Raw genomic sequence first — 25,223 nt, 5'->3', positions numbered from 1 at the left:
TTCTTTCTACCCAAACTCACCCAGAATGAAATTTCCAACGAAGCCTTTTCCTTCCCACCCTCTGACTGCAGGATCTCCGAGGTCCTTCCATCTCCAACAGGACACCACCAGCAGGCTCCCTTCCCGAGGGGTTGCCAGCTCCGGGACCCCCAGATTTGCTCCTCCTCTCTCGGCTTTCCCAAGAGCATCTCTTTAGTGCCCTACTGTATTTTGTTGTACACTTAGCTTTACAGAAGATAAACACCCAAAGCTAAAAACTCCAATTCGTCACGTTCCTCCAGGTGTGTCCCCTCTTCCATATCTTTGCTCAGCCTGAGCATCTGGTCTGGTTCTGCCTTCAGCCTCCAGATCACGTGCCCAGCCCCGTGTGTCTGAGCCCCCCGCCTTGCCATTCTTCAAGTGGTTCCAGCGCTGTTGGCTTGGCTACCTTACATTTTTGGCATTTGGACAAGGCCCAGCCGTGCTTTTCCAGGGACATTCACTTTTATGTTTCTTTTGGGAAAGTTGGGGACTCCCCAAGTAGGGAAGGGCCCCTGTCCTTTCATCCCCACCCCCCAACCTATTGTTGCCCGGGGCTCCAAAGTTATGCAAGGAAGAAGCCAAATTAGGTTGTATGTGGGTTAAAAATGGCTTTACTTTTATTCATTTCTGGTAAAATAAAGTATTACACTGCCTCCTCCAAATCATGACACCTGTCACCCTGGGTTAAAGTTTCTTGCTTTCTGGGCTAGCCCAGGGGTTCTGGGATTGCAGTGGGCTGCCTGCCTTTGGACCCACTGTGCCCAGTACAGGGTCTGGCACAAAGAAGAGGTTCAAGTACTTTGGCGGGGGGCAGGCAGCAGGAGAGGGAGCAGATGCTACTGACCATGGGTCTCATCCTCTGAATATGGGAACACAAGGGCCATTTGGATGATGACCAGCAATCACTCCTCCATTCCCACCAAAGCCCCCTGGAATCACATTGTGCCTTCCACCAGTTCCTTCCATTGGAACCAGTCTGTCGATGCTGCCAACGGCAGAGACGTTTACAATGTCCTTTGTTACATCACTAGTGCCTCGTGACCTGCTGCTCTTCACCCCGTTTCCTTGAAGGTGCCCTCAGAGCCTCACAGAGCACATGCGCTCTCATCCAGCCAGCCCCATGCTGTTTCTTCGTTTGTCATGGCAGGCCCCACGCTACTTTGTAGACCTTCGGTCAGACATGATGAACCAAAGCCTCCGGCCAGAACACAAGGGACGTTGGAGAGAGAGGGGGCCCCGCAGTATAAACAACCCAGTAATGGAAGACAAGGCTGGATGGCCCACAGAACGGTCCGCCAAGCCCACTCTTGTTGTGGGAGAGCAGAGTTGAGCCACACCGAGGCCCTGAGAACAATGAGAAGCTCCCCCCAGAAGCTGGGGTGGCTGCAGCTGAAGCTGAGGGGAGCGGCCAGGAGCCCGCTGTGGTTACTCAGTGCGCTGTAATTAAGCTCATCCATAATTTGATAAGTGGGAGCAGCCTAACATTTTATAGAGTAATTAAGTCTGAGAGAGCAGGACAGGGCCTTCCTGGGCCCCCGCATCCCCTGAGGTGGGTCCCCATTTGCACTCTCTCTCCTCTAACACACGTCCATCAGTGGTGAGGCACAACGGTGCTCACCCGGCCCTGGGAACACTCCCTGGCCCTGCTCTCTCCACCCCTCAGTCCCTCCACCAGGACCCAGGCCACTGGCAGGTCCCACAGAAAACCGGCCACAGCTCCAGTGAGACCCAGGGCCCAGGCTCCCTTCCACACTGCTCTCTGCAAAACTGTGGGCTAGGAGAAATTGAGTTCAGTGCTCCCCTCATCCCTCCTTCACAGACTACCTGGCCAGCCTCTGACTGAGTGGGGTCAAGGGCCCTGATGGGGAGACTGAGGCAGCCCAGGAGTAAAGCAAGGGGCCCCAAGGATGGAAGCCAGGCTCTCCTACTTCCTGGCCCTGTGATCTCAGGTGAATCACTTCCCCTCCCCAAGACTCAGTTTCTCTGTAAAATGGCAGTGGTTGTCCAACCTAACTCATAAGCTGTTTGTGAGGAACAGATGTAAGAGGAGTCATGAGTGTACTTAGTAGCCAGGAGGCCACGTGTGAGACGTTGTCAGCATCTCTCACCAAAGGTGTTAAAACCTGTGTCCAAATCCTTGCCATTGGAAGGGATGCAGGTGGTCATTCAGCCTGGTGTGTGTCCTCAAGAACAAGAGATGGGATAAGAACAACCGAGACCTCCTGCTCAGATAGCGAGGAGTATGGAAACCTTGTCAAGTGAGGGACCTGGGCTCTTGCACCTGACCTGGCCGTTTCCAAACACCCGATGTTCTGTGCAGTTCTGGGTCACAGCCAAGTGCCAGAGGACTTATGTTCGAGGTGGTAGATTTCAGCTCAGTCTTTGGATCTGTTCTCCTCCACCTCCCCCCAAGGACATGCTGTCTCGGGAGGTAATGAGCTCCTTGCTCCTTGCCAGAGGACTTATGTTTGAGGTGGTAGATTTTAGGCCAGTCTTTGGATCAGTTCTCCTCAGCCTCTCCCCAAGGACATGCTGTCTCAGGAAGTAATGAGCTCCTTGCCCCAGGAGGGCTTCAAGGCTTGGCCAGCTCCCTGGAGGCTGAGAGTCAGGCTTGGTGGTGGTTGAATCCCCTTTCCCTCTCTGAGGTTCTAGGGATCCTAGCAGGTGCTCCCAGCCCTAGTCCAAGCCCTGGTCCCTGGTCCATAGCCCAGCAAGGACTCACCCAGTCCGTCAGAAGCTGCCACTCACAGACCATCTTCCTTAGGGTGCACACACACCAGGAGGGCCTTGGGATGCTCTGGGCTTGCCTGTGTGGTCTCCAGCAGAGCACCAGGCCCCATGGCTCTCCTTGTTCCACAGCTTCATCTGAGGACCCTCCAGCCCCAGGCTCCTAGAGCCCTCGAGCACTCTGCAAGCACCTGCAGACTCTGTCTCTGTCCAAGGTTGGGTCTCAGTGTTCCTAGAGCATGCCCTCAGAAAGGTCTCTTACAGGAGGGCAGCATTGGCCCCATCCAGGCACATTTCCTCCTGAAGGGATGCAGACGGGCTCCCCCAGCACCGGCTCTCCCACAGGGGACCGGGAGGGAGGTGCTGGCTCATGTGGCAGGACTCTGTGCTTGTTACTGTGTATATGCTTACAGACTTTTCTCACTGTTACATAATTGAGGTATTTTTTCCCCTCCTTATTTTAGATCCTGGTGCCATCTGCCCTGCTTTTCATGCATCGCTAGCTCCGGGCTGGAGGTTAGATCTGGCTCGGCCACCCAGTTCTAGTTCTCCCTTGGCAAGAGACTCTGGGTCATCGGTTTCCTTCTGTGTACCGTGAGATAGTAACTCCACGCTGCCTCCCTCACAGGGCCGCTGCGGGACGCAGGGGAGAGGCCGCGAACTGGCTGGGTAAGGCAGCCAGCCCCGCACAGATGTGCCTGTTGTCATCTGGCAGCCTGAGACTGGTGTCACCCAAGTGAGGGAGCCTCTGCCCGCTCCTGTCTGCACCTGCCCCAGCCGAGCTCCACCAAACTCCACACAGCTCCGCAGGGCTCCGTAGAGCCAGGCCCTGTTTGAGATGCGGGAAGTGCATGAGTCACACAAGTGGGGAGTCTGGTGGACCCCCTGGCAGGGGCAGCAGAGACAGGCCCCAGGCCAGCAGGGCCAGGCTGGCCTCAAGCCTGCTCACAAGCCTCTTGGCCCCACGTGGCATGGTAAGCGCCCCCTGTCAAAAGCGACCTGCAGGGAGCTCTTAGCCAGCCTCCAGCCATAAATGAAGGCACCCTAGAGATCATGCTCCTCCCTGAGGCAGCCCCCATGGACGCCATCTGTACCCCGCAGAATGGGAGCCTCCTCTCTCCCCTCAATGTCCCCCCCACCGATCTCCACCCCAAGAAGGGGCAGCTCTCTGCAGTCAAGCAGGGAGGGTCTGGGTGCCGGGTTAGTTCCCAGGACTGTGGGGTGAGGTGATGATGAAGAGCACCAATCGGGAGACTTTTGTCACAGATACACCGTGACACGGGGTGAGTCACTTTCCCTCTTTGGGTCTGAGTTATGTCATCTGTAAAATGGGAACAGCCACCTCTGTTCTGCCTACCTCTGTGTCTCTTGTAGGGATCAGAACTAGACCTGCTCCCAGGTGCTCTAGGCCACCAGAGTGAATTTGGTCACTGTGAGCTTTTAATTAGCAGTGAGGTTATCTGGAAAGAAGGTGCTCCGGGATTTCCAGTCATTGGGGTAAAAATAAAATCTCAGGGCGGCCTCCCAGACAGCCTGTCTTGTCCTACTCCCAGAGACCCCCGCAGAGGAAGACATAGCTTGTCCAGTGCTCAGGAGCCTGCTTCCCCTTCCCTCTAATTCCTGGATATCCATGCACATGCATCACTCCAAGCATTGCATCCATCCAGCTCTCATAAAATCGAGCATGATAACAAAATCTCCCAAGCTGCAAAATGCAACTCTGAAAGGTCAGTTCTGGGATTCAAAAGGATGTGGTCGTAATGTGAACAGGATGGCCATAGGATGTCCAACTCCGGACAGCGTCAGCCCTGACCACCCACCCTGTCATCCCCACCGGCCCTCGTGGCCTCACCTTGCAGACAGGTGGCTGGGCAGGGCATCCCTGATTGAAGACAGAGGGGACCAAAGCCCAAAAGGCAGGCCTAATTTCCTCCTTGTGAGACACCCTGTTCCTTGGCACTGCCTGACCCCGGAGGCCATGCCTGGCTGCCCAGCTGTTCTTCTGCCTTCTGGCACCAGGTTCCACGTTTATTACAAGCAGCTACTTGCAGAGCAGGAACACTGTTTCTAAAGGGGTCTTGCTCGTTGTGCCCGGACCGGAAGGTGGATCGGGAACACTCTAAGACCTCAGGTTTGGACGGAAGCAACCAAGTCAAGTCGGGAGCAGAGGCCGCTCAGGCAGCAGAAGAGGCAGAGCGCCCTCTAGCGGCAGGCCTGGCCCTTCCAGGGAGAAGGCGGAAGTGCTAGTTTGGTTCACGGGGCTGACTGCCTACGGCCACTGCAGCCGCCTGGGAGAGAGCGTGGTGCCTGGTTTGGGTCCAAACATCCAGGCTCTGGGCAATTGCAGGGATAGCAGCATTCAAACCCCAACCCAAGAAGTGATAACACAGACTCTACCTATAAGTAACCTGGCTTAATTAAAAATAAGGCCACAGCAGGAAGGCAAGCATATGGCGAAGGCCCCCTGAGTGTGTGTGTGCGCTGTGTGTGTGTGTGTGTGTGTGTGTGTGTGTGTGTGTATACCACATGACACAGACCGGGAACCTACACCTATCCCAGGAGCAGGCCTGTGTACCATGGCTTCTGCCAAGGGTGCCCCATCAACACAGTCCTACCCCAGGCAAAACTACACAGACTCAAACCAGAAACAACCTCTCAGCCAACAAGCCCCTCTACACAAGTCCTGAGAGGCTGCAGAAATCCCAAATGGAAATTTACAGAATGGCCCCACCCCTTGGAATAGCTGGCTGTGGGCCACACACACAGGCACCATGGACATGTACAGGGGTGCACAGTGGACATGCAGGGAGTCTGGCTCAGGCGAGGGTACAGAGCCCATCACAGGATCCTTAGATAACTGGAACCAGAACAGGCAGGAACATAAAATGTGAAGCGTTTCTACTGCGGTGGCAGAATTACACAGCTTGGACCATGTACAAACCACAGACGGTTACTCACCTATCCTCTCTGGGCCACAGATTCTTCGTATACAAAAAAAAAAAAAAGAAAGAAAGAAAAAAAAGAAAAAAATATCTGTCCTTTTTACCTTAAACCATGAGGCTGGTTTCAGGATCAAATGAGAGAAATTCCTGAACTGTCATTCGGCTTTAAAATGTAAAGGATCTGTATTGTATTTTATAATAAATTCGTGTTGAATATAAACATGTCTTCCCAAAGTCTTTGTATGAAATCAGCTTCAGAAAGATGGACGTACCATGTTTCAAGGTGCAAGGACCCCACCCACCACTCCACACCCCCACGGAGAAGCCCACACCACTCACGGTGCGCCCAGGTAGGGCTGAGCTAGCCCCTGTGGTTAATGCTACAACTGGCAGTAGGTCCTCCTGGGACTGTGGATAGTGCACAAGCAGGCCACCAAGAGGGGCGTCACCAGACCCTCCCTCCGACCCTCCGGCACTCCTCCCTCCCTCCCACCAGGGCCCCCCAAGCAGAGGCGGGTGGAAAACTCTTCAGTGTATGTAGATCCGGTCGGACACCGCTGCGGGCAAGTGGGTCATGACCTGCATTCGAAGCCACCAGTAGTAGTCCATGGGGTGGTAGCGAGTGTAGGGGCTGGCAGAGGTCAGGGCATGGGTGACAGCGTTGATAACAGGGGACGTGTCTGTGGAGCCGCTGTTGCAGTAGGTCTCCATCTTGGCGATCTTCTCGTCAAAGTACTTTCTGCCGTAGTCCTGGCGCACTACCTCGGGCAGCTCATCCCACATCTTATTGGCAATGGCCTGAATGCGCTCGGGACTGTAGAGGCTGGTGGCGGCGATGAAGTTGCCAGGTTCCACCACGCTGACCTTCACGCCCAGCGGGTGCATCTCGTAGCGCAGGCAGTCGGAGAAGGCCTCCACCCCGAACTTGGTGATGCAGTAGGGCGAGCGGGCCGGATTGGCCATGCGGCCCAGCATGCTGCTGATGTTGACGACGCGGCCTGCGGAGGAAGACGGCAGAGCCTTGCTCACAAGGCGCTGACTGGTCGGGCAGAGGGCGGGGCCAGGCAGGCTGCTTTGATGCCTGAACTACCCAGGGTCAGGGGGGCCTTCTAATACACAGTCGAGGTCGGCTCAGGCCACATGTCCAGCTTTTCCTTGATTATGCTAGGCAGGACAGGCCAAGAGAAATGAGCCGGCCTGCATCCAGGAGGGTGTGGGGTAATGCGCAATGGATGCTAAAGCGCTGGCGGCAGGCAGCCCAGGCCAGGGTTCTGGTTTTAGTGCTAGGACAGAGGGACAGAGTCTTCAGTACTAGAAGACGGTGAGGACCTCAAGAGGCTTTCCCACAGGCCTGGCCTCTGGAAGCAGGATGGAGGTGGAGCCCGTCCAAGCAAGCCCAAGCGGACCTGGGACGTGCTTGTCCTGGGAATGCCCTCGGGAAGTTAAGACCCAGCCCCAACCTGGGCACCTTGGGGAGCTGCCTTTCAGAAACCTCTAAGTTGGAAGTCTCTGGAGGGTTGGGGTTTTCTTCTACAATCCTACAGAAGCTCTCGGGGTTCATCCTATCATTGCTGAGACTTTGGGAGAGATCCTATGGGATCACCCCCTTTTTGCCATCATTGTTTGCTATCTAGAGAGAACATCCAAATCAGTAACTTCTTTGGCTACCTAACATGGCCTGAGTGCTCTGTCTACTTTCCAAATTCCTAATCTTGAAGATTATTATTACTATATTTTACAATCTACCACAATAGTCTTATTTTGTAACTACAGCCTAGTGACCCAAAGAATGGATCTACCAACACGGACTTCCCAGTGCCTCTCTTGGTAGTTGCTGTACATAGACATAGCCCCAAGCACAAGGTGGTTATTTCTCTAGATTAGGTCCCCAGAGTGGGACGGCTACTGTAATCTTTGAGCCTTTGAGACTGAGACCTCTCAGCTGCCTTCCTTTCTGAAAACCACACATACCTTTCCACCTGCCTGGCCAAGACAGCTCGCCTTACCCCCATCCATGAGACCTGCACGGCCCCCGGGAAGTCCTGTGCTCAGCCTCACTGGGGTACGCAGGCTGGATCTGCAGAGACCTCTTTCCAGTCTAGGCAAAGATGAAAAGACAGGATGGGAGGAAAACCCTTTCCAACTCACCTTTGGCCCTTCGGATGAGGGGGAGAAAGGATTTCGTCATCCGTACGGTGCCCCAGAGGTTCACTTCTGCCACTTCCTTGTAGGTCTCCATGCTGGTGAACTCCACTTCTCCGAAAGTTGAGATGCCCGCATTGTTAACGAGGCCCCACAGGCCTGGACAGGATGGAACAGAATCACTGTCACCATGCAGCCTTGGCCTCGGACACCACCCATTACCCTGAAGCTATGCCTCTCCTCACTTTTGTCCCTTTCCCTCCAAACTTGCCACTTCGAAGGCTCTTGGGACATTTCCTAGAATCACCAAGAGTAACAGGAGACAGAGAGGCCTATGGTACAGGTTGGGACCCTGTCTTAAGTCTAAAACATCCAATTACCATCTCACGTCTCCCTGCATGGTCTCTCTGGGCCCACAATGACCCAGCCCTGCCAGATGTCCGCAGCCTGGGGTCACTCCCACTGGCTCCACACGGTCACCTCCCCGCAGCCTGCACTGTGTCTCCATTCCTGCCCCTGCACCTTCGCTTGTCTTCCACCTCTGGCCAAAAGCCTGGAGAACCCCAGAAGTCTTCCAGGCCAAGCCTTCTCTGGAGGCCTAGGGAGGGGACCCAGTATCCAGGGTCTCATAGCAGTTAGAGGCTCAGCTAAGACTTCACCTCAGGTCCAGCCCCAGTCCTGATCCATCCTGAGCCCCTGACCATGACCTCGGATCTTCCCCTCCCACAATACGCACTGTTTGCTGTTATCCCTGGTGAGCCCCACCACCCGTGTGTATACGCCTGGTCTCTGCTGGTTGAAAACACCCCTCAGCCTTGTGTGGTCCCAGGAAGAGGACAGAGCTAGAACAAACAGACACTCTCCGAGTAACCTGGGTTGACTGTTTCCTATAAGACCAGAGAGGGGACAGCTGGTTTCCGCAGACCCGGGAACCCTGGTGCTAGAAGGATCCTTGGAGCTGACAGCTACTTTTGTCACCAGGGAAGCAGAGGCCCTTCAGCATGCGCAACCGGTCAGAGGCAGAGCAGAATGAGGGAAGGAGGCTCCAAGGAGGCCAACTTGCTTTGCAGGGCCTCTGAGTTCCATCTGTGGGGCGTGAGGACTGCATGGGCCGCAGCCTCCGGACAAAGCTATCCTCCTGCCTGTGGGAGCCCTGGTCCCACTTCGCTTTCCAAGTTAATCATGGAAACGAGTTTGTATACATGACAGAGTAATTGGTCTCTAGCTGCGTTCCTTCTGTGTTATCCAAATTAAAGCTTTAACTGACCTCTTGTGCCTTCTCTTTCAATTATGGAGAATTAAGAACATTTATCAGGGAAGGAAACTGCTAGTTAACAAAGTGCTCATGAAGCTCTCACTCCCCACAGCGGCTGAGCGGCAGCCACAGGCTCTCGGGTCTCACCAGTGACCTAGCACTGACGCAGCCACCAAAGCCCGTCCTCCCCGGAAGTCTTCACCACTCTCTTCTTCCCAGGAAGAGCCAGAGGCCTCCCACCACCTGCCAAGACTGACCTGTCATCCTCCACCTTCCAAACCATAAGCTGTCACTCCTTGTTCCCTTTTTATGCAACGTTAAACTTTCTCTTGCCCCTGGCTCCCTCCCTCCAATGTTAGATGCTCAGTAAGGGTTTCTCAGATGAATGAAGGTCTACAGATACCATGTCCCGAGATCCCAAAGAACCTCCTCTTTACCATGCTACATCTTCACACCGCCATCTGTTCTCCTTCCCTCCACCACCAGGCTTCTGAGAACACAAACCACACCCTCCAGACCCCAGTTCCCTGCCATGCTGAGTCCCAGCCCTGCTGCTGACCCACGGTGTCTGGGGTGCAACATGGTAAGGGTGCCCCATCACCCTCACCTCCCATCTTCACTCCCCTCAACCTCTCCCCAGTATGAGCTCTACTCATGGTTCTCTACACGCATTCCTCCCTTGGAGCATCTCTTCTATCCTCCCAGCCGCCCTTCTTCTAGCCGCCCCCTAAATACAGGCATCCTCCAATGTCCTGTCCTAGACCACCTGCTCTCAAATTATGCTCCGTGCCTAGGCAGCCTTGTCTTCTTTATGTTCATGGAAATTTGCAGCTGCTTTGTGTTTGGTTCACATAAAACCTCATCCCACCTAAAATGCATATTTTCTCCCTAACAAAAAACTAATTACAGCTGACACTGATATCCAAAAAAGGGTAATTGAACTTGACCTGTGAAAGCACATGGCTCCTGGATTATGGCTCCACTGACTTGATAAGCAGTAACAGTCTGTGGAGCTAGGAGGCCTCAGCCAACAACTCCACATAAACTCAAAATGAACACTGCTGCTCATTCCCGGCGACGGCTGTTTCCCTGCAACAGCCCCAGCAGTCACCACATAAAGGGCTCCTGTGTACCCCTCGGACTCATTGCTCTCCTCCGACTGCGGTCTCCTCCTCCTGATGGTCACTCTCACCTCAGTGCCCTGCACACAGGTCCCCAGCATCCCCTCCCCACGCACCAGCATGGCAAGCTCCAGCTGCCCTAGCCCGCGCCTTACTTTCCTCTTTGCTAACAGACCCCTGGACCTCTTCTCCCCAATCTGATGAGAACTATTAATATCACTGATCAAGATCAAAAGGACAGAGGTCCGGCCCTGAGCTAAGCACTCTGCGTGCATTTGTTCCAAAGCTAAGCTATCCCAGGTCTGGAGGACACAGTTGGGGCTCCAGGAGGTTAAGCACCTTACTCAGTGTCACTCAGCTAACAGGGAGACAAGATAATTTGGACCCTGGTCTGTGTGAAGACACAGCCCTCATGCTTGACCCTGTGCCACTGTCGGTTTCCTCTGCCATCTCATCGAATCTGTGCCTTTTTTCCTCTCTCCACAGCATTAGTCTGGGGCCTTGTCATCTCCATCCTGTATCACTGGAAAACTTCTCCCAGGTCTCCCTGTCACAGCTTCTGTCATCCACTTCCATCCTGGCCAGCCCCTCAGCTAGACCCTTCTCTGTCCTCTCTCGGTCACTTCTTGCTCTGACGATTCCCTCTCACAGTAGGTTTGGGAGGCCTCCTTTGCTGGGTTTCTTGTTCTGCCCTCTGGAAGCCTGAACAGTCAGCCCCTCCCCTGCCTCATGGCTCCTCCTGCCTCTGCTGCTCCCTGGCTCCACCCAGCCCTCCAACCCTCACCCCATGTTATTCTGCTCATGTGCCTGCAGTGATGAGATCTAGGCATGAGCACTGGCTGTGTGAGCAGAGCATTTCTCCCTCTTCACAGATAGGTAAGCTGAGGCCCACACAGGGGAAGGTGTGAGCCCAGGGTCACACTTCTAGTAAGAGAGTGAAGCCCACCATAACTCCAGACTTCCCACTCTCAGACTGAGGGTGTCCCAGATGTAGGACTGGGTCTTCTCTATCCATGGCACTATGTCCCCAGTGCTGTAATGGTTCCGAAGAGGTCCTGCCATGAAGCCACCAACTTACATCTGGCTGGTGTCCTACCACAATCCTCCTGCCAAGTCACACCCTCATTGGTGCTCAGCACACTACCAAGCATACAGCAGGTACTCAATAAATATCTCCTGACTGTGAGGTTAAGTGATGGTTTCAACATACAGCCTGCCGGTCGGCTCACTCAGCCTTTTGCTGGGATGGGGTGAGCAGTGCTGTCTCCAGGCTCCAGATGTCCATCCGGACATCTGTTACTGGAACTTTCTGCAGAGCTCTGCTGGCTGTGGCAGATGGCTCACCTGTTCTAATCAGACAAGCCCCTTCATCTCACCCCCCAAGGCTGGCTCCCCTGTTCCACAGAACCAGGATGAAAGGCACTTGTCTCCTGAAAGGATCCTGCCTGTGTAGAGTGAGTTGGAAGCGAGCACAGGCTTAGGGAACCCAGGCTGATCTGAAAGCTCTAGAAGGGCGCCACCTGGAGTTCAGAGATAGCATTGCCAGAGAAGGGGAGAAGGACAGAGGCTTTACCGGGAAAGACAACCCTGGGTAGGGCAGGGGTGGGGGCCACAGGGAAGAGAAAGAGGGGGAGGGAGAAGTGGGGACAGAGAAACCAGGACAACCACATGTCCAACAGATGTCTCATCTTTTTCATACCAAAAAAATCTTTAAATCTTTTGCCAGAAAATGCAGTATTAGGTAAGTAAGCTCATGCTGTGGTTTATCAATCCTCACTGGAATGTGTCATTTGGAAAAAGGCAGCAGGGAAAAGTTTATGTATCGGGGTGGGACTAGGGTTTGAACTCCGTCCCAGGGCAGTGGGGGTGAGTGCCTCTCCCTGTGTTCCGGGTCTGTCCTGCCTTGCCGGTCAAGCGAATTGGCCCAGACCAATACAGGGAATGGAGGTGACTCTGTCGTGGCAGCGGGGGACCGGGACCAGGGTCCTGAGCAGGTCCAGCTCGGGTGCAGCCCTACTCTGTTCTCAGGTCTACAGTGATAAGTTATTTCCATGGGCGCTGTGGATCACCACAAACCCTCAGGCTGCCATGAAGTGGCCTCACAGCACGGACTCCTGCCTCCTGGTTGATGAAAGCAAGCAGGAGGGGTGAGGTGGGCTGTACCTCCAGAGCGGGGAATCACCCCAGGGGGACACATCCTGCCTCTTCTTAATGGGACAGGAGCCCTGGCTCTGCCTGTTAATTATGAAATAGATGTTTAGTGAGTTAGGGAACTCATAGGCCTCTCCTCTGAGAGCAGACCAGCCTGGGAATGGCCCTCTTTGGAGGTGGCGGTGGCCCAGGGCTGCCAAGGGGATGCGTCAGGGACAGGCTGGCAGCCTGAGCAACAGCTTCCCTGACAGCCACATGGCACAGGAGCTCTGAGGCAGTTGCTGGCTGACAGCAGCATCTCTGTTCGGCTCATAAAGGCTCGACAGAGCCCAGCCCCGCCCCTGGTGGTCCCCTGTCCTCCCCTTCTCCCCACTAAGGCCTGAAGTCACCACTCAGGAGAGATGCCTCCACCCTTTCTGTGGGAAAGAGAGAACCCTCTCTGCCTGGTTGGCCAGGAAGGTAAACACCTTAGAGGAAGCAAGTCACCCAGAATCATCACGGCTGTGTGCTCCATGAACGGGGTCCCCTCCCTTCTGTTGGACAGAGCCCCTCCCACCAAGATCCCTCCCTGGGCTGAACTGGGAGAGAACACCCGAGTCCTTATGTTACTGGAACTTTCTGCAGCAGGTGACCTTGTCAGTGACTGGCCCTCAAACTTTCTGTTCCTCTAGGTTCTGGGGGCACAGTCCCCACCCTCTCTGCCAGCTGCCTCTCCCCTTCTCCACCCCTAATTGCTCATGTTCCCAGGAAGCACACCATCTTGCCTACTCTAGCCTCACCTCCAGGCCTGGACATCTGGTCTCCATCCAGACATTCCCACGGGGCATCCTATGGGCACTCCCCATCCCTCATCATGCTCCTGCAGTGGGTTGGGGGGGACCGGGCATCAGGAGAGGCCTCGTGCCCCTCCCTCATCCCCACATGTATCCATCACCAAGTCTAGCCAGCTATGCCTTCCCGACTCTGATCCCTCTACATCCCCAAACACCCACTGCCCTTGTTCAGTACTCCAGCACTCACGCTCTCCCTCTAAATCTACCCTCTACACTGCTGCCCCAGTCCCCAGACTGATAGTTCATTCCCCCTGGGACATCGACAGTGGGCCCGGTGTCCTCAGGAGTGCGGCTATGGGCCCCAGGCCCCGGAGGACCTCTGTTCTCAACCCCACTAACTGCCACCACCTCCACCAGACTTGACCACGGACTTGGCCCCCCCAGCATATCCTGTGTGCTTCCCACCATTGTTCCTTCTCTCCCTGACTCTGGAATGCCCTTCTTGCACCCCGCCACAATCTGCTCTCCCTAATGGGCTCCCCACCCCACCCAGGACTGGGCTGTGACCCTCTGTCCTGTGCTGCTTCCTGAGAGGGGGTGTGGAGATCATTCGGGTTAGCCCCCTAGTGAACCTTGGAGAGGTACTTGGGAACAAGGACTATGTCTTGGCCATCTCTGTGTCCCCAACACTTGGCCCAGAGTGGGCATTCGATGAACATTGTCTGAACTGACCTGCCCCTGTGCTCATCTGTTCACCACTCCTAGACGTTTTGAAAGCACCTCTGGCTTTATTTCCCATTGCCTTATTGAACAGGTGTGTTTAATTTAACCCACTTCCTCCCGCTGTGTGAGAGGAAGAGTTTCAACAGCAGGGCAAGCAGGCTTTTGCAAGATACCGGTAAATGGGGAGTAGTGTTTAGGAAAGGGGCCCTCAGAACAGCTGGTGCACTACACCCTGCGGCCCCAAGGGGCCCCCTACCTTTCTCAGGGTCCTCCAGGCTCGAGCGGACGATCTCCACCACTTTCTCCACCTCCTCGTTCTTGCAGACATTGAGCTGGACGGTTCTTAGTCGATCACTCTTCAAGCTATCCAGCTCCTTGACCCCATCGTCTCCTTTGTCCTGGGGAGGAGAGAGGAGCTGCTTCGACCACCTCCTTCCCACTCTGCCTCCAGTCGCAGGACCAGGCCGAGGCCCTGCCAGAGCCTGGGGCTTACTAACAACTCCAGAGAGTCTCTGGAGACCCGCTGGGGCTGCTCATCTGGCACGTGGCTCTCTTCAACCCCAGGACTGACCACATGTCAAGCCAATCCAAGTGCCACAGACACAAGCCCCCAAGGCTTTCCTGGAAGGAGTCTCTCTCTGAGCCAAGGTTGCGAAGTGAGGCCCTACCAGGGCTAGGCATGTGGGTGTCCCACAATGGGGAGGGTGGGGACTTGGGAAGCACACGCCTACCTCTCCACCCCTGCCAGCTGCTGCCAGCATGGGTATGGGTGTAACCCAGGCCTACCAGCTGCTCCGATGTTTAAGCTAGTTATTAGGACTTCCCAGTTTTTTAAGTGTTGGCAACTTACTCACGTTTAAAAAACAAAAACTAAACACTGTGTAAAGCAAAGCACATTCACAGGCCACATGTGACTGGAGGCTGCTGGTTTGTCACCTCTGGTCTAAGCCACAGGCCTGTCACTACCAAGATGGTCAGAAGCCAGAGCAGCTCTCATTCCAGTCCCATCACTACCCAGGCTCTGTGCCCTCAGGTGCAACCCTTCACAGGTGCCCAGTTTTTCCAGCTTCGAAATAAGAAATAAGGACAACGCCACCTGTCCTGACCTGCTCAGGTTACTGGAATGATAGAGTCATCTTTATTAAAAACCTGTTAAACTGTCGAGCTAAATCCAAGCATTACTAAACATGAGAAAGGGTCACTCACTCAGCGAACATTCCCTGGGCCTCCATCATGTCCCAGACCTGCGCTAAGAACTAGATACACAAAAATAAATAACTCAGCCCCTGTTATCAAAGAGGCACATTTTCGGGAAGGGGGCAGGTGCATAAAGGAACAATGTGGGCAGTGTTTGCGGCATGAAAGCTGGCGGGAAGGGAGAGGCTGCCCAGAAGGTGGGACAGGCCTTTCAGGAGAAGTGATAGCCGAGGCCAAGGACCAGCGCAGCCCTGGGAAATGGGACATTTCAGACAGCGGTGAGGCCTCTGCAGGCAGAGCAGATGCATAAGGAAGTCGTTGCACAGGAGGCTGGGGAAGTGGGCAGGGGTCTTCTTGGGGCGCGGTGGTGAGCTGCTGGAGGGCGTGAATAAAAGCCAGCATCATTTACTGAGTGCTGACGGTGCTTCCCACTGTGCTAAGCACTTGACATACATTTCTCATTAGTCTGCACACCATGAGGCGGGTTCTATTACCATATTTCATTCTTTCTAGGACCCGTATCTTCTCCACCTTAGGGATGAGCTACACGGTTGTAAAAAGCAAACACTGTCAGTTACAATGTAATTGGCGGTGACTTTCTCAGTGGTGCAGGAAACAGGAAGGCATCTAGTGAGAGGACAGCAGGAGCTGCCAGGGGCTGCAGTGAGAGGGAAATACATACTCTCAGCAAGGACGTGCGCGGGATACAGGTGGTATTGATGCTAACCTCCCTGGCAAGGCCAAGAGTAGGAAGCATATGGATGGCCGCATACATCCATGGTGAAAAACTCTCTAGGAATTAGGCTCAGCCTGCTAAGTGGTCTGAACCAGAAGAACCCTAACCCCAGAACAAGACATTCGCATCACACCACATCAGAGAGACATAGGAGAGAGTAGTGAACGGACTGTGTCCAATGGGGCCAGAGGGGCTGGAGATAATCGCTCTGGAGAGGGACCTGGGAAGAACACGAGATTGAAGGAGCAGTCTGGTCCCATGGAGCCCACCAAACAAAGCAGGGCCAAAAAGTCAAATTCAGCCCAAAATGAGTAATGATTTTCACCATCCAGATGGCAAGACTGCCCCAGAGGAGTCTGGACAATGAAAGTGGAGGTCAGGGTTGGGGCAGGGTGGGGAACACGGTGTGGAGAAGACCCCGGCATCACACAGACATCAGGCTGGTCCCCACTGCCCCCAAGAGCTCTTCCACTCTTAAACAGTCAGCCTCTCCAGGGAGCCTCCGCTCTGGGCCTGAAAAGAAGCAGCATGTGTGGCCCTCTGAATCTCTGCCTGGCCCAGCACCAGGCATGCCAATGACACCCAGAGTTCCCTCTGCCCAGGGCAGCCCTGTGTGAGGCTTGGTTAGTCTAAGGCTTGGCTCTGAAACTCCCTGGCAGTGCCCACTTCCCGGACAACATGGCAGGTATCTCATGTATAGGCCTAGAGCTTCTGCTACTGTTCCTGCAGAGGGTCTGCCAGCAAATAACTCCCAGAGACGACAGCTTCCAGTCCAGAGGAGGGAAGGGCTGGTGCCCACAGACACCAAGAAAACATGCATCTTGTTTGAATGCAGTCTTCATGTCATGCCTCCTCGAATGCCCCTCAGAGTGGAGCCCAGGCAAACCGTGTCCCTGAGTGGGTGCTGAACCCTACTTCCAAGAAGATAGGCCCCTGAGCACCCTGTCCTCCTCCTGGCCTTTGTGAACCCTGCCACCACATTTTGGCAACTCTCGGACTCCACACCAGACGTCTCCTTGAGCCTCCAGCCAGCCCTGAGGCCATGTCTCCAAGGTCCCCCAGGGAGGCTCTTCACCTGGTTCAGGGTCCCCACGTGAACTCGGTTTGGAGTGTGGCAGCTGAGACCTGCTCTCGGAGGAAACCAGCCATTCGTCCCATGGCTCACAGCTTCAGGCTCAGCATTCAGGATCCCAGGAGAGAACCCCATCTCCTCCCTTCCCCTGCCAGGTCTCCCCAGCAGTCCTCCTCACTCTGAAATGGCCTCCACATCCCGCTCCAATGGCCTTGTCAGCGGGGACAGAGACAGTCAGCTTGCCTTCACTATTCAGAGAAAACCTTTGCTGACCACCCTTAGCCCCAGGGCCACAGAGCACGGTGGCTGGTCTCCTTCCAGATCCACCTGTCCTCAGTCCAAGGCTACACTGCTTGGGCCCCACCGCGTCCCTGGCTCCAGGGTTTCTGTCCTCATCTTCATTAGTCTTGCTGCTCGGGGACAAGCTTCGAGTCCTGCTGTATTGGTGACTATGGAACTGGTTGACTGATAAACCCACTTTTATCATTATCCCTTTCCATTTCATCAGTGAGCTCTTTTCTACCCTTGCATGACAAGTTAGGCAATTCTTACAGTGTTTCCACGCATTCTCAGATAATAGCCTATTTGTTCGACTTCAAGGGTCCAGTTCAGTCTACTAATCAAGGAACCCCAGAGAAGCCTGGTTTGAAAACCCAAGTCTTCCAGCTTCTATGCAATTTAAAGCCTGTCCTGGCCCAGGCCTGGGGAGTGTGGGAAGCCCATGGACGCCAAACGGGTGAAGACTGCCTTTCCCCTTATTTTCTAGGTCCTCCTCACGTCTTCCTTAATCTATGACCCTTCCAGGGTTGGATCCAGGGGCTGGCAAATTAAGGGGCAAGACGGCAGTCTTCTGAGGCTGGTTTTGTTGTCTGCTGTTGGTGTCCAGGGACAGCAGGTGCACGAGCGCTGGCCCTCCCTGCAGGGCGTGCTTTCATGCATTCTGCAGAGATCCATCCCCCAGACACCTCCAGCCAGGCCTCTTCTTTCTCTACCCGGGCTTCAGTGAGGTACCCCTTTGGCTGGGGAAACATGGGCGGTCCTAGGAGTCTCACTGGATGGGTGCCCTTACGATGACTCCAAGAGCTCTCCCCTTCATCCACATCACGTCCAGGCCAGAGTGTCCGACCTAGGCAGGACAGCCCTCTCCTGGTGGAGCTCTCTCTGCTCTGCTTCCAGATGAGGCACTCCGGCCTCATTCTTGGGCCTCCAGGCGTCTTTTGGTCAATATTAACATACCCTTCTGTGGCTGAGGACTCCGGAGCATTAATGGTAAGCTCTCTAGTTCTTTTTTTTTTTTTTTAATAATTTATTTACTTATGGGGTGCCTGGGTGGCTCAGTGGGTTAAAGACTCTGCCTTCAGCTCAGGTCATGATCCCAGAGTCCTGGGATTGAGCCCCGCATCAGGCTCTCTGCTCAGCTGGGAGCCTGCTTCCTCCTCTACCTCTGCCAGCCTCTCTGCCTACTTGTGATCTCTGTCAAAAAAATAAATTTTTAAAATCTCAAAAAAAAAAAAAATACCCTCTCCATCCTTACATGATTATTCATCCCATTCTTAAAAAAAAAAAAAGGAAAACTTATTTATTTATTAGACTGAGAGAGACACAGTGAGAGAGGGAACATAAGCAGGGGGAGTGGGAGAGGGAGAAGCAGGCTTCCCGCTGAGCAGAGAGCCCGATGTGGGCTTGATCCCAGGACCCTGGGATCATAACCTGACCTAAGGCAGGCATGTAACAGCTGAGCCACCCAGGCGCCCCTCTAGTAGTTCTTTAAGTTTTTATTTTAATTCCAATTATTTAACATCCAGGGTTTTATCAGTTTCAGGTGTACAATTCAGTACTCTAACACTTCCTTACCCCAGCCGGGGCTCATCAGGACAAGTGCGCTCCTTCCTCGCCATCCCCCGTTTCCGCCATCCCCCCACCTGGCTCCCCTCCCGTGTCCGGAGTGTTCTTGAAGCCCACCTCATTGAGACCAGAGGGAAAATATCACAGCACGGTAACAACTCCGTCCAACCTCTCAACCTTCTCCAACCTTCTCCACCTCCATTTCTACCACACTGAACCAGATGACGGACTGAACCTGGCAGCAGGGTTTTACAGACTCTCGGCCTGTTCTGCTAGGTGGTCCAGCACCTCCAGGCCGGATGAAGACACTCGCCAGGTAAAATGGAAGTGTCTGTCACGCACACAAGGAATGGTGAAGAGGAACAAGCTTGGGGCCTTGTAACGGTCACAGGCTGAGCAGTGGGAGCGCTAGCAAGGAAGGGGAAGCAAAACAAGAGGGCGTGGTATCCAAAAGTCATGCAACAAAGGGTAACATGAAAGAGTGGTTTTTTTGGTTAAAGCTGTGTATAGATTCAGTATGCTCTGGTCTGCGAAGGGGCCACTTGATCCGGCAAAATGGGGGCTGCTGGCATCCTCGATAAAAGCAGTATCAGAGGCACCCTGGCACCCCCCCACTCCCCTGTCCAGCCCTGACTTCTCTGCCCAGCTGGTCTCCTCTTACACTGTGATGGCTCTGGGCTTCAGCTTCCTCGGACTGCTGATGATGTCCAAATACGTTATCAGCACCCACCTCAGGAAACTCCTGTCCGTCCTTCCATATGGCAGCAAGATGCCACCTTGGCCTATCGAGCCTTCTTTTTTTTTTTTTTTTTTAAGATTTTATTTATTTATTTGACAGAGAGAAAGAGATCACAAGTAGGCAGAGAGGCAGGCAGAGAGCGAGGGGGAAGCAGGCTCCCTGCTGGGCAGAGAGCCGGATGCGGGGCTCAATTCCAGGACTTTGAGTTTATGACCTGAGCTGAAGGCAGAAGCTTAACCCACTGAGCCACCCAGGTGCCCCCTCCTCTAGCTTTTGACCAGCGGAGACACACCATGATGCCAAAACAGTCAACAAGTAACACCGATAGGCATGAGCCGGCAGTGACCTTGTCTGGTATTTTGACGAAAACACCAGTCACTAAATCAGGATCACAGCTGTGGCCGGTGGAAGAAGGTCAGAGCACCCAGTCCAACCCCATTATTGTAAGTAAGGGGCGCGGGGAAGGGAAGCGTCTGCCTAGTCCCTGGGCTAGTGGCTGATAGGCGACTAGAATCCAAGGCCCTGACTCTCTCTCTCTTACTCGACAGCACTCAGCAGCCTCTGCCCTGGACTGTGGAGTCGAGATACAGACCCTGCTCCACTGGACAAGCCAGCATGATGACACAGGTGCTAGAAACATGGAGAAAGAACTTCAGAGGTACAAAACGTTCTGTGGCATCCCAGCACCTGCGAGGACATGCTGAAGCAGGTCCACATTATGCAGAGAACCCAACTCCAGCACGCCCCACCCATCACCCCCAAATCCGTCCTGAAACAGGTTTTTGCATGCATGTCAGAGGGAGCAGGCATTGGTGTAGCTTTTGGGAGCAGCAGTTTGACAGACTTGAATGAAACCAAAAATCTGCACACCTTTCTACCCAGTATTTTCACATCTAGAAAATTTTTCTAAGAATTACTAATGAAAGCAAGCAAAGATATGTGTAGGACGATTGATTGTGGCTTGGAGTATAATAGCAAAGGTCACAAATAATGTGCACACATACATTTTAGTTACTCTGCAGCAAGACACTGCCGTAAAAAGACTCCACTTGTTTCCATCATCCACTTCTCTCAGGTTTGAATCTATTATAAATACATACTACTTTCATAATTCAAAAGAAGGAAAAATTAAAAGGACAAATAAACCCTCTCTGATCTGAATATATGTTCAAACCGTGGCAGTGCAAAAGACTTTATTATTTTTGTTTATATTATTGAAACTTTTACATTGAATGGTATTGTTTTTATAGATATTAAACCTGGTTTAAAAATAATTGCTTCTCTGGATTCTTACTGCCTTCAATATAAAAAAAATATCTCATCTACAGAGCAGAGACAGCAAAATGTCCCAAAAGTCCCATTCTTCCCTTCTTCTATAGCGGTGGAACCCCCTGACTTCAAGCAAGGTACAGTTCTCAGAATACGAACTACATTTCCCAGTTTCCCTAGCACAGCCAGGTAAGACCATGTGACTAAGTTCTGGCCAACAGCGGGAGACCACAGCTTGCTATATGGCAGCTTCTGGGTCATTCATGCCTTTAAAGACCTGGACGTGCACTCACAACCGAAGAAATGCAAATTAAAACTGTACTGGGGTATATTTCTCACCTATCAGACTGGCAAAAACCAAAAGCTTCAAGTACACTATTGGGGAAATCGTGTAGAAACAGATACTATCATACATTACTGGTGGGAATGTAAAATTACACGGTCCCTATAAGCCAGTCCGGCGCCCTAGAATAACACTGAAAATCCACAGGATTTTCCTGCCTTTTCCTGCCCTATTCCCCTGTAGCCATCACAGGCTCTTCCTGAATGAATCTCTTGCACATTCTATCCTATTTTGGTATCTGCTTCTTGGAGGAACCAAGCTGACACAACTTAGGAGTTTTGTGTTTGTGATGGTATCAACATCGCAATTCTGAAACAATTTTGTGTGTATTATAGGACTGACCAAATGAGTAAATATATTGATGTAGCTGGGAATCAAGGTTCTAGTGGCAGAAAAAGGAAGAAACAAATACGGAATAAGTGAAGCAAGGAAGAATGCTATTGTGTTGAAGAGGACTAGAAAGTCAATATAACCTCATGAATTATATGATTGTGTGTGAGCGTGTGTGTGTGTGTGTGTATGCATGCGGTATTTATAGGAAATGCACGAAGGAGATAAATATAAATAAATATCATGTGTGCATGTATATGCCTTGTGATTATCTATACATCGTCTACCTCTGTCCACAGAGAGGGACAAAGAGCACTGATATTGGTTTCTAAATTCTGTTAAAAGGAATTAGGTAAAAACATATCTACACAGAGACATGTATGTGAATATTCATAGCTGCATAATTCATAATGGCCAAAACACCAAACATTTCATCCAAATATCCAACAACTAGTGAATTAGTTTTTTAAATGTAGTATATCCGTCCAATAGAGTACTATCTAGTAATAAAAAGGAAGGAACTACTGATACTTTCTACAACATGAAGAATCTCAAAAACATTATGCTGAGTGAAAAAAGCCTGCCACAAGAGCCTATACGTTGTACGATTCCATGCAGGAATAGTCCAGAAAAGGCCAATCTAAAGAGACAGGAATCCGTGCTACCTAGGACCAGAGGTTGGTGTGGGGCTTCAAGTGCAGACAGTCAGGAGAGAAATTTCCAAGTGATGGACTATGGTGACGTTGCACAATTCTCCAAATTGGAAGAACCGTCCCCTCTCCCTTTTGGAGCCTCACGGCCCAGGGCTTCCCTTCCGACACCCTAAATTCCACTTGATGAATTGCAAAGGATCCTCAGTCGCTACCTGGGACAGCATTACTTGTTCTCCATGGTCCAGAATGGATGTCCCCTCCTCTGCCAGACCAGGATCAACCCCTTCCTTCTACGCACTCTCGTTAAACACTCCACATAGCTCTGAGAACCCTCTTCACTCTAACTCTTCCAGGTAAGTCTGTGCATGGCTGTCCTTCACCACTGGACATGGAGCTTCCTAAATGCAGGGACCAGGGTATCATCTTCTACAGCACCTATCAAAGGGGCAGGCACATCAGGAACACTTGCCAAATGGACGAGTAAATGAATGAATGAACAAAGCTATGAAGAACAAGTGAGTCAGAAGTGAAGAGAAAAGGTATGGGCTGTCTAAAGCGACAGATGAACCAATCGTTAAGAAAGCAATGAAAACACAACTACCAACCCCAGCCCAAGTCCTGGGTAGTCCTGGTATTAAATAATCAGCTTGAAGTGGGATTCTGGGAAGACAGGAAAGTAGGAAGCACCAGGAATCGCTTTCCCCACCTAGACAGGTGCACTATTTTGGAACTCTGGAGTCTGTTGAAGAGATGAAAGGCATCCAAATTGGAAAGGAAGAAGGAAAATTATGTTTTCAGAGGACATGACTTTATATGTAGAAAACGCTAAAGATTCCCCCAGAGAATTTATTGGAACTAATAAATGAATTCAGCGAAGTAGCAGGATATCAAGTCAACACATAGAAGCAGCTGCATTTCTGTACACAAACAACACACAACCTGAAAAGGAAATTACAAAAATAATCCCACTTATGGTAGCATCAAAAAGGATAAAATACTTGGGAATTAACCTAACCAAGGAGGTAAAAGATTTGTACAATGAAATCTATGAAACATTTCTGAAAGAAGTAAAGGAAGGCAGAAATAAATAGAAACACATCCCCCATTCATGGATCAGAAGACTTAATATTCTTAAAGTGTACCTACTACTAAAAGCAATCTACAGATTTTAATCCCACACCTGTCTAAATCTGAAGGGTGTCTTTTGCAAAAAAAACATGTCCTAAAATTCATAGGAAATCTCAAGGGATCCTAAATTTAGAGCCAAAACAATCTTGAAAAAGAAGAACAAACCTGGATGATACAGACTTACTGATTTCAAAACTTATCACAAAGCTACAGTAATCAAAACAGTCTAAAACTGGCGTAAAGACAGACATATGGAACAATGGAATAGAAGAAGTGACAGAGATGGTCAAATGATTTTTGACAGGAGTGCCAAGACTATTCAATGAGGGGGAAAGGACAGTATTTCCAACAAATGGTGCTGGGAAAACTGGGTGTCCACATGCAAAAGAAAGAAGCTGGACCCTTACCTAATACCACATACAAAAATTAATTTGAAATGGATCATGGGCCTAAATATAAGACCCCCCAAAATAAAGTGCTTAGAAGAAACAGAACAAAAGCGTCACAACTTTGCATTTAGCAATGATTTTTTGGACATGACATGAAAGGCACAGGTAACAAAAGAAGAAATTGGCAGATCAGACCTCATAAAAATTTTTAAATTTTGTACATCAAGACACACTACCCATGGAATAAAAAAACAACCCGTAGAATGGGAGATGATATGTACAAATCATATATCTGATAAGGAATTTATATCCAGAATATATAAGTCCTAAAACTCAACAATAATAACAACAAACAAACAATCCAGTTTAAAACTGGGCAAAGAAATTGAATAGACATTTCTCCAAAGAAGATATATGAATGACCAATAAGCACATGAAAAGATGCTCAACATCACTAATCATTAGGGAAATGCAAATCAAAACTACAATGAGATACTAACCTCAGCCTTAAAATAGCTACAAAAAAAAAAAAAAAACACACACACAAGTTTTGGTAAGGATGTGGAAAAACTGGAATCCTTGTACACTGTCGATGAGAACGTAAAATGGTGCAGCCACTGTGGAAAACAATATGGCAGTTTCTCAGTTAAAAACAGAATTACCATGAGATCTAACAACTCTAGTTCTGGGTGTATACCAAGAAGAATTGAAAGCAGGGTCTTAAAGAGATACTCATACATCCATGTTTGTAGCATCCTTTTTCACAATAGCTAAAAGTTGGAAGCAACCCCAGTGTCCAATGACAGATGAATGGATAAGCACAATGTGATATAGACATGTAATGGACTATTAGTCAGCCTTAAAAAGGAAACATATTCTGTAATATATTACAATAGGGATAAACTTCGAGGACATTATGCCAAGTGAAATAAGCCAGTCACAAAAAAGACAAATACTATAAAATTCTACTTATATGAGGTACTTAGATAAATTCATAAAAACAGAAATTGTAGTGGTGGTTGCCAGGGGGTAGACAGAAGGGAAAATGGACAGTTATTATTATTGGGTACAGTCTCAGTTTTACAAGATGAAAACGTTATGGGGATGGATGGGAGTAATGGTTGTACAACAATGTGAATCTATTTAATACCACCGAACAATACACTTAAAAATGGTTAAGACGTAGGGGCGCCTGGGTGGCTCAGTCGGTTAAGTGTCCAACTCGTGATTCTGGCTCAGGTCACGATCTCGGGGTCATGAGATCAAGCCCACCATTGGGTTCTATACCAGGTGTGGAGCCTACTTAAGATTCTCACTCTTGGGGCGCCTGGGTGGCTCAGTGGGTTAAAGCCTCTGCCTTTGGCTCAGGTCATGATCCCAGGGTCCCGGAATCGAGTCCCGCATCAGGCTCTCTGCTCAGCAGGGAACCTGCTTCCTCCTCTCTCTCTGCCTGTCTCTCTGCCTACTTGTGATCTTTGTCTGTCAAATAAATAAATAAAATCTTTAAAAAAAAAAAAAAAAAGATTCTCACTCTCTCCCTCCCCCTCTACCCCTCCCCATCCCACTCTCTTTCTCTCAAAAAAAAAAACAAAAAAAAAAACAAAACAAAAAAGTTAAGGTAAATTTTATGTTTCGTGTATTTTACTACAATTTTTAAAACCCTACAA

General features: G+C 51.2%; 1 protein-coding gene across 9 annotated transcripts in view; it reads right to left on the bottom strand.

Moving 5' to 3' along the window:
- Window positions 1-614: 614 nt before the first annotated feature.
- The window catches only part of BDH1 (3-hydroxybutyrate dehydrogenase 1), a 47,694-nt gene continuing 23,085 nt past the window's right edge, over window positions 615-25,223 (bottom strand). For all 9 annotated transcript variants that reach the window (XM_082700317.1, XM_082700322.1, XM_082700323.1 and 6 more), the window contains 3 exons: window positions 14,112-14,253; window positions 7,839-7,991; window positions 615-6,688 (listed from right to left, as the gene is read on the bottom strand). In XM_082700317.1, the coding sequence (XP_082556443.1) occupies window positions 6,219-6,688; window positions 7,839-7,991; window positions 14,112-14,253 (765 nt within the window). In that variant the 3' untranslated portion in view covers window positions 615-6,218. The remainder of the gene's footprint in view (window positions 6,689-7,838; window positions 7,992-14,111; window positions 14,254-25,223) is intronic.

This window comes from Mustela nivalis (genome assembly GCF_964662115.1).
Source record: "Mustela nivalis genome assembly, chromosome: 1".
Taxonomy (NCBI): domain Eukaryota; kingdom Metazoa; phylum Chordata; class Mammalia; order Carnivora; family Mustelidae; genus Mustela; species Mustela nivalis.
Note: the sequence above shows the minus strand (reverse complement) of the source record. Positions and strands in the feature narration are given on the sequence as shown.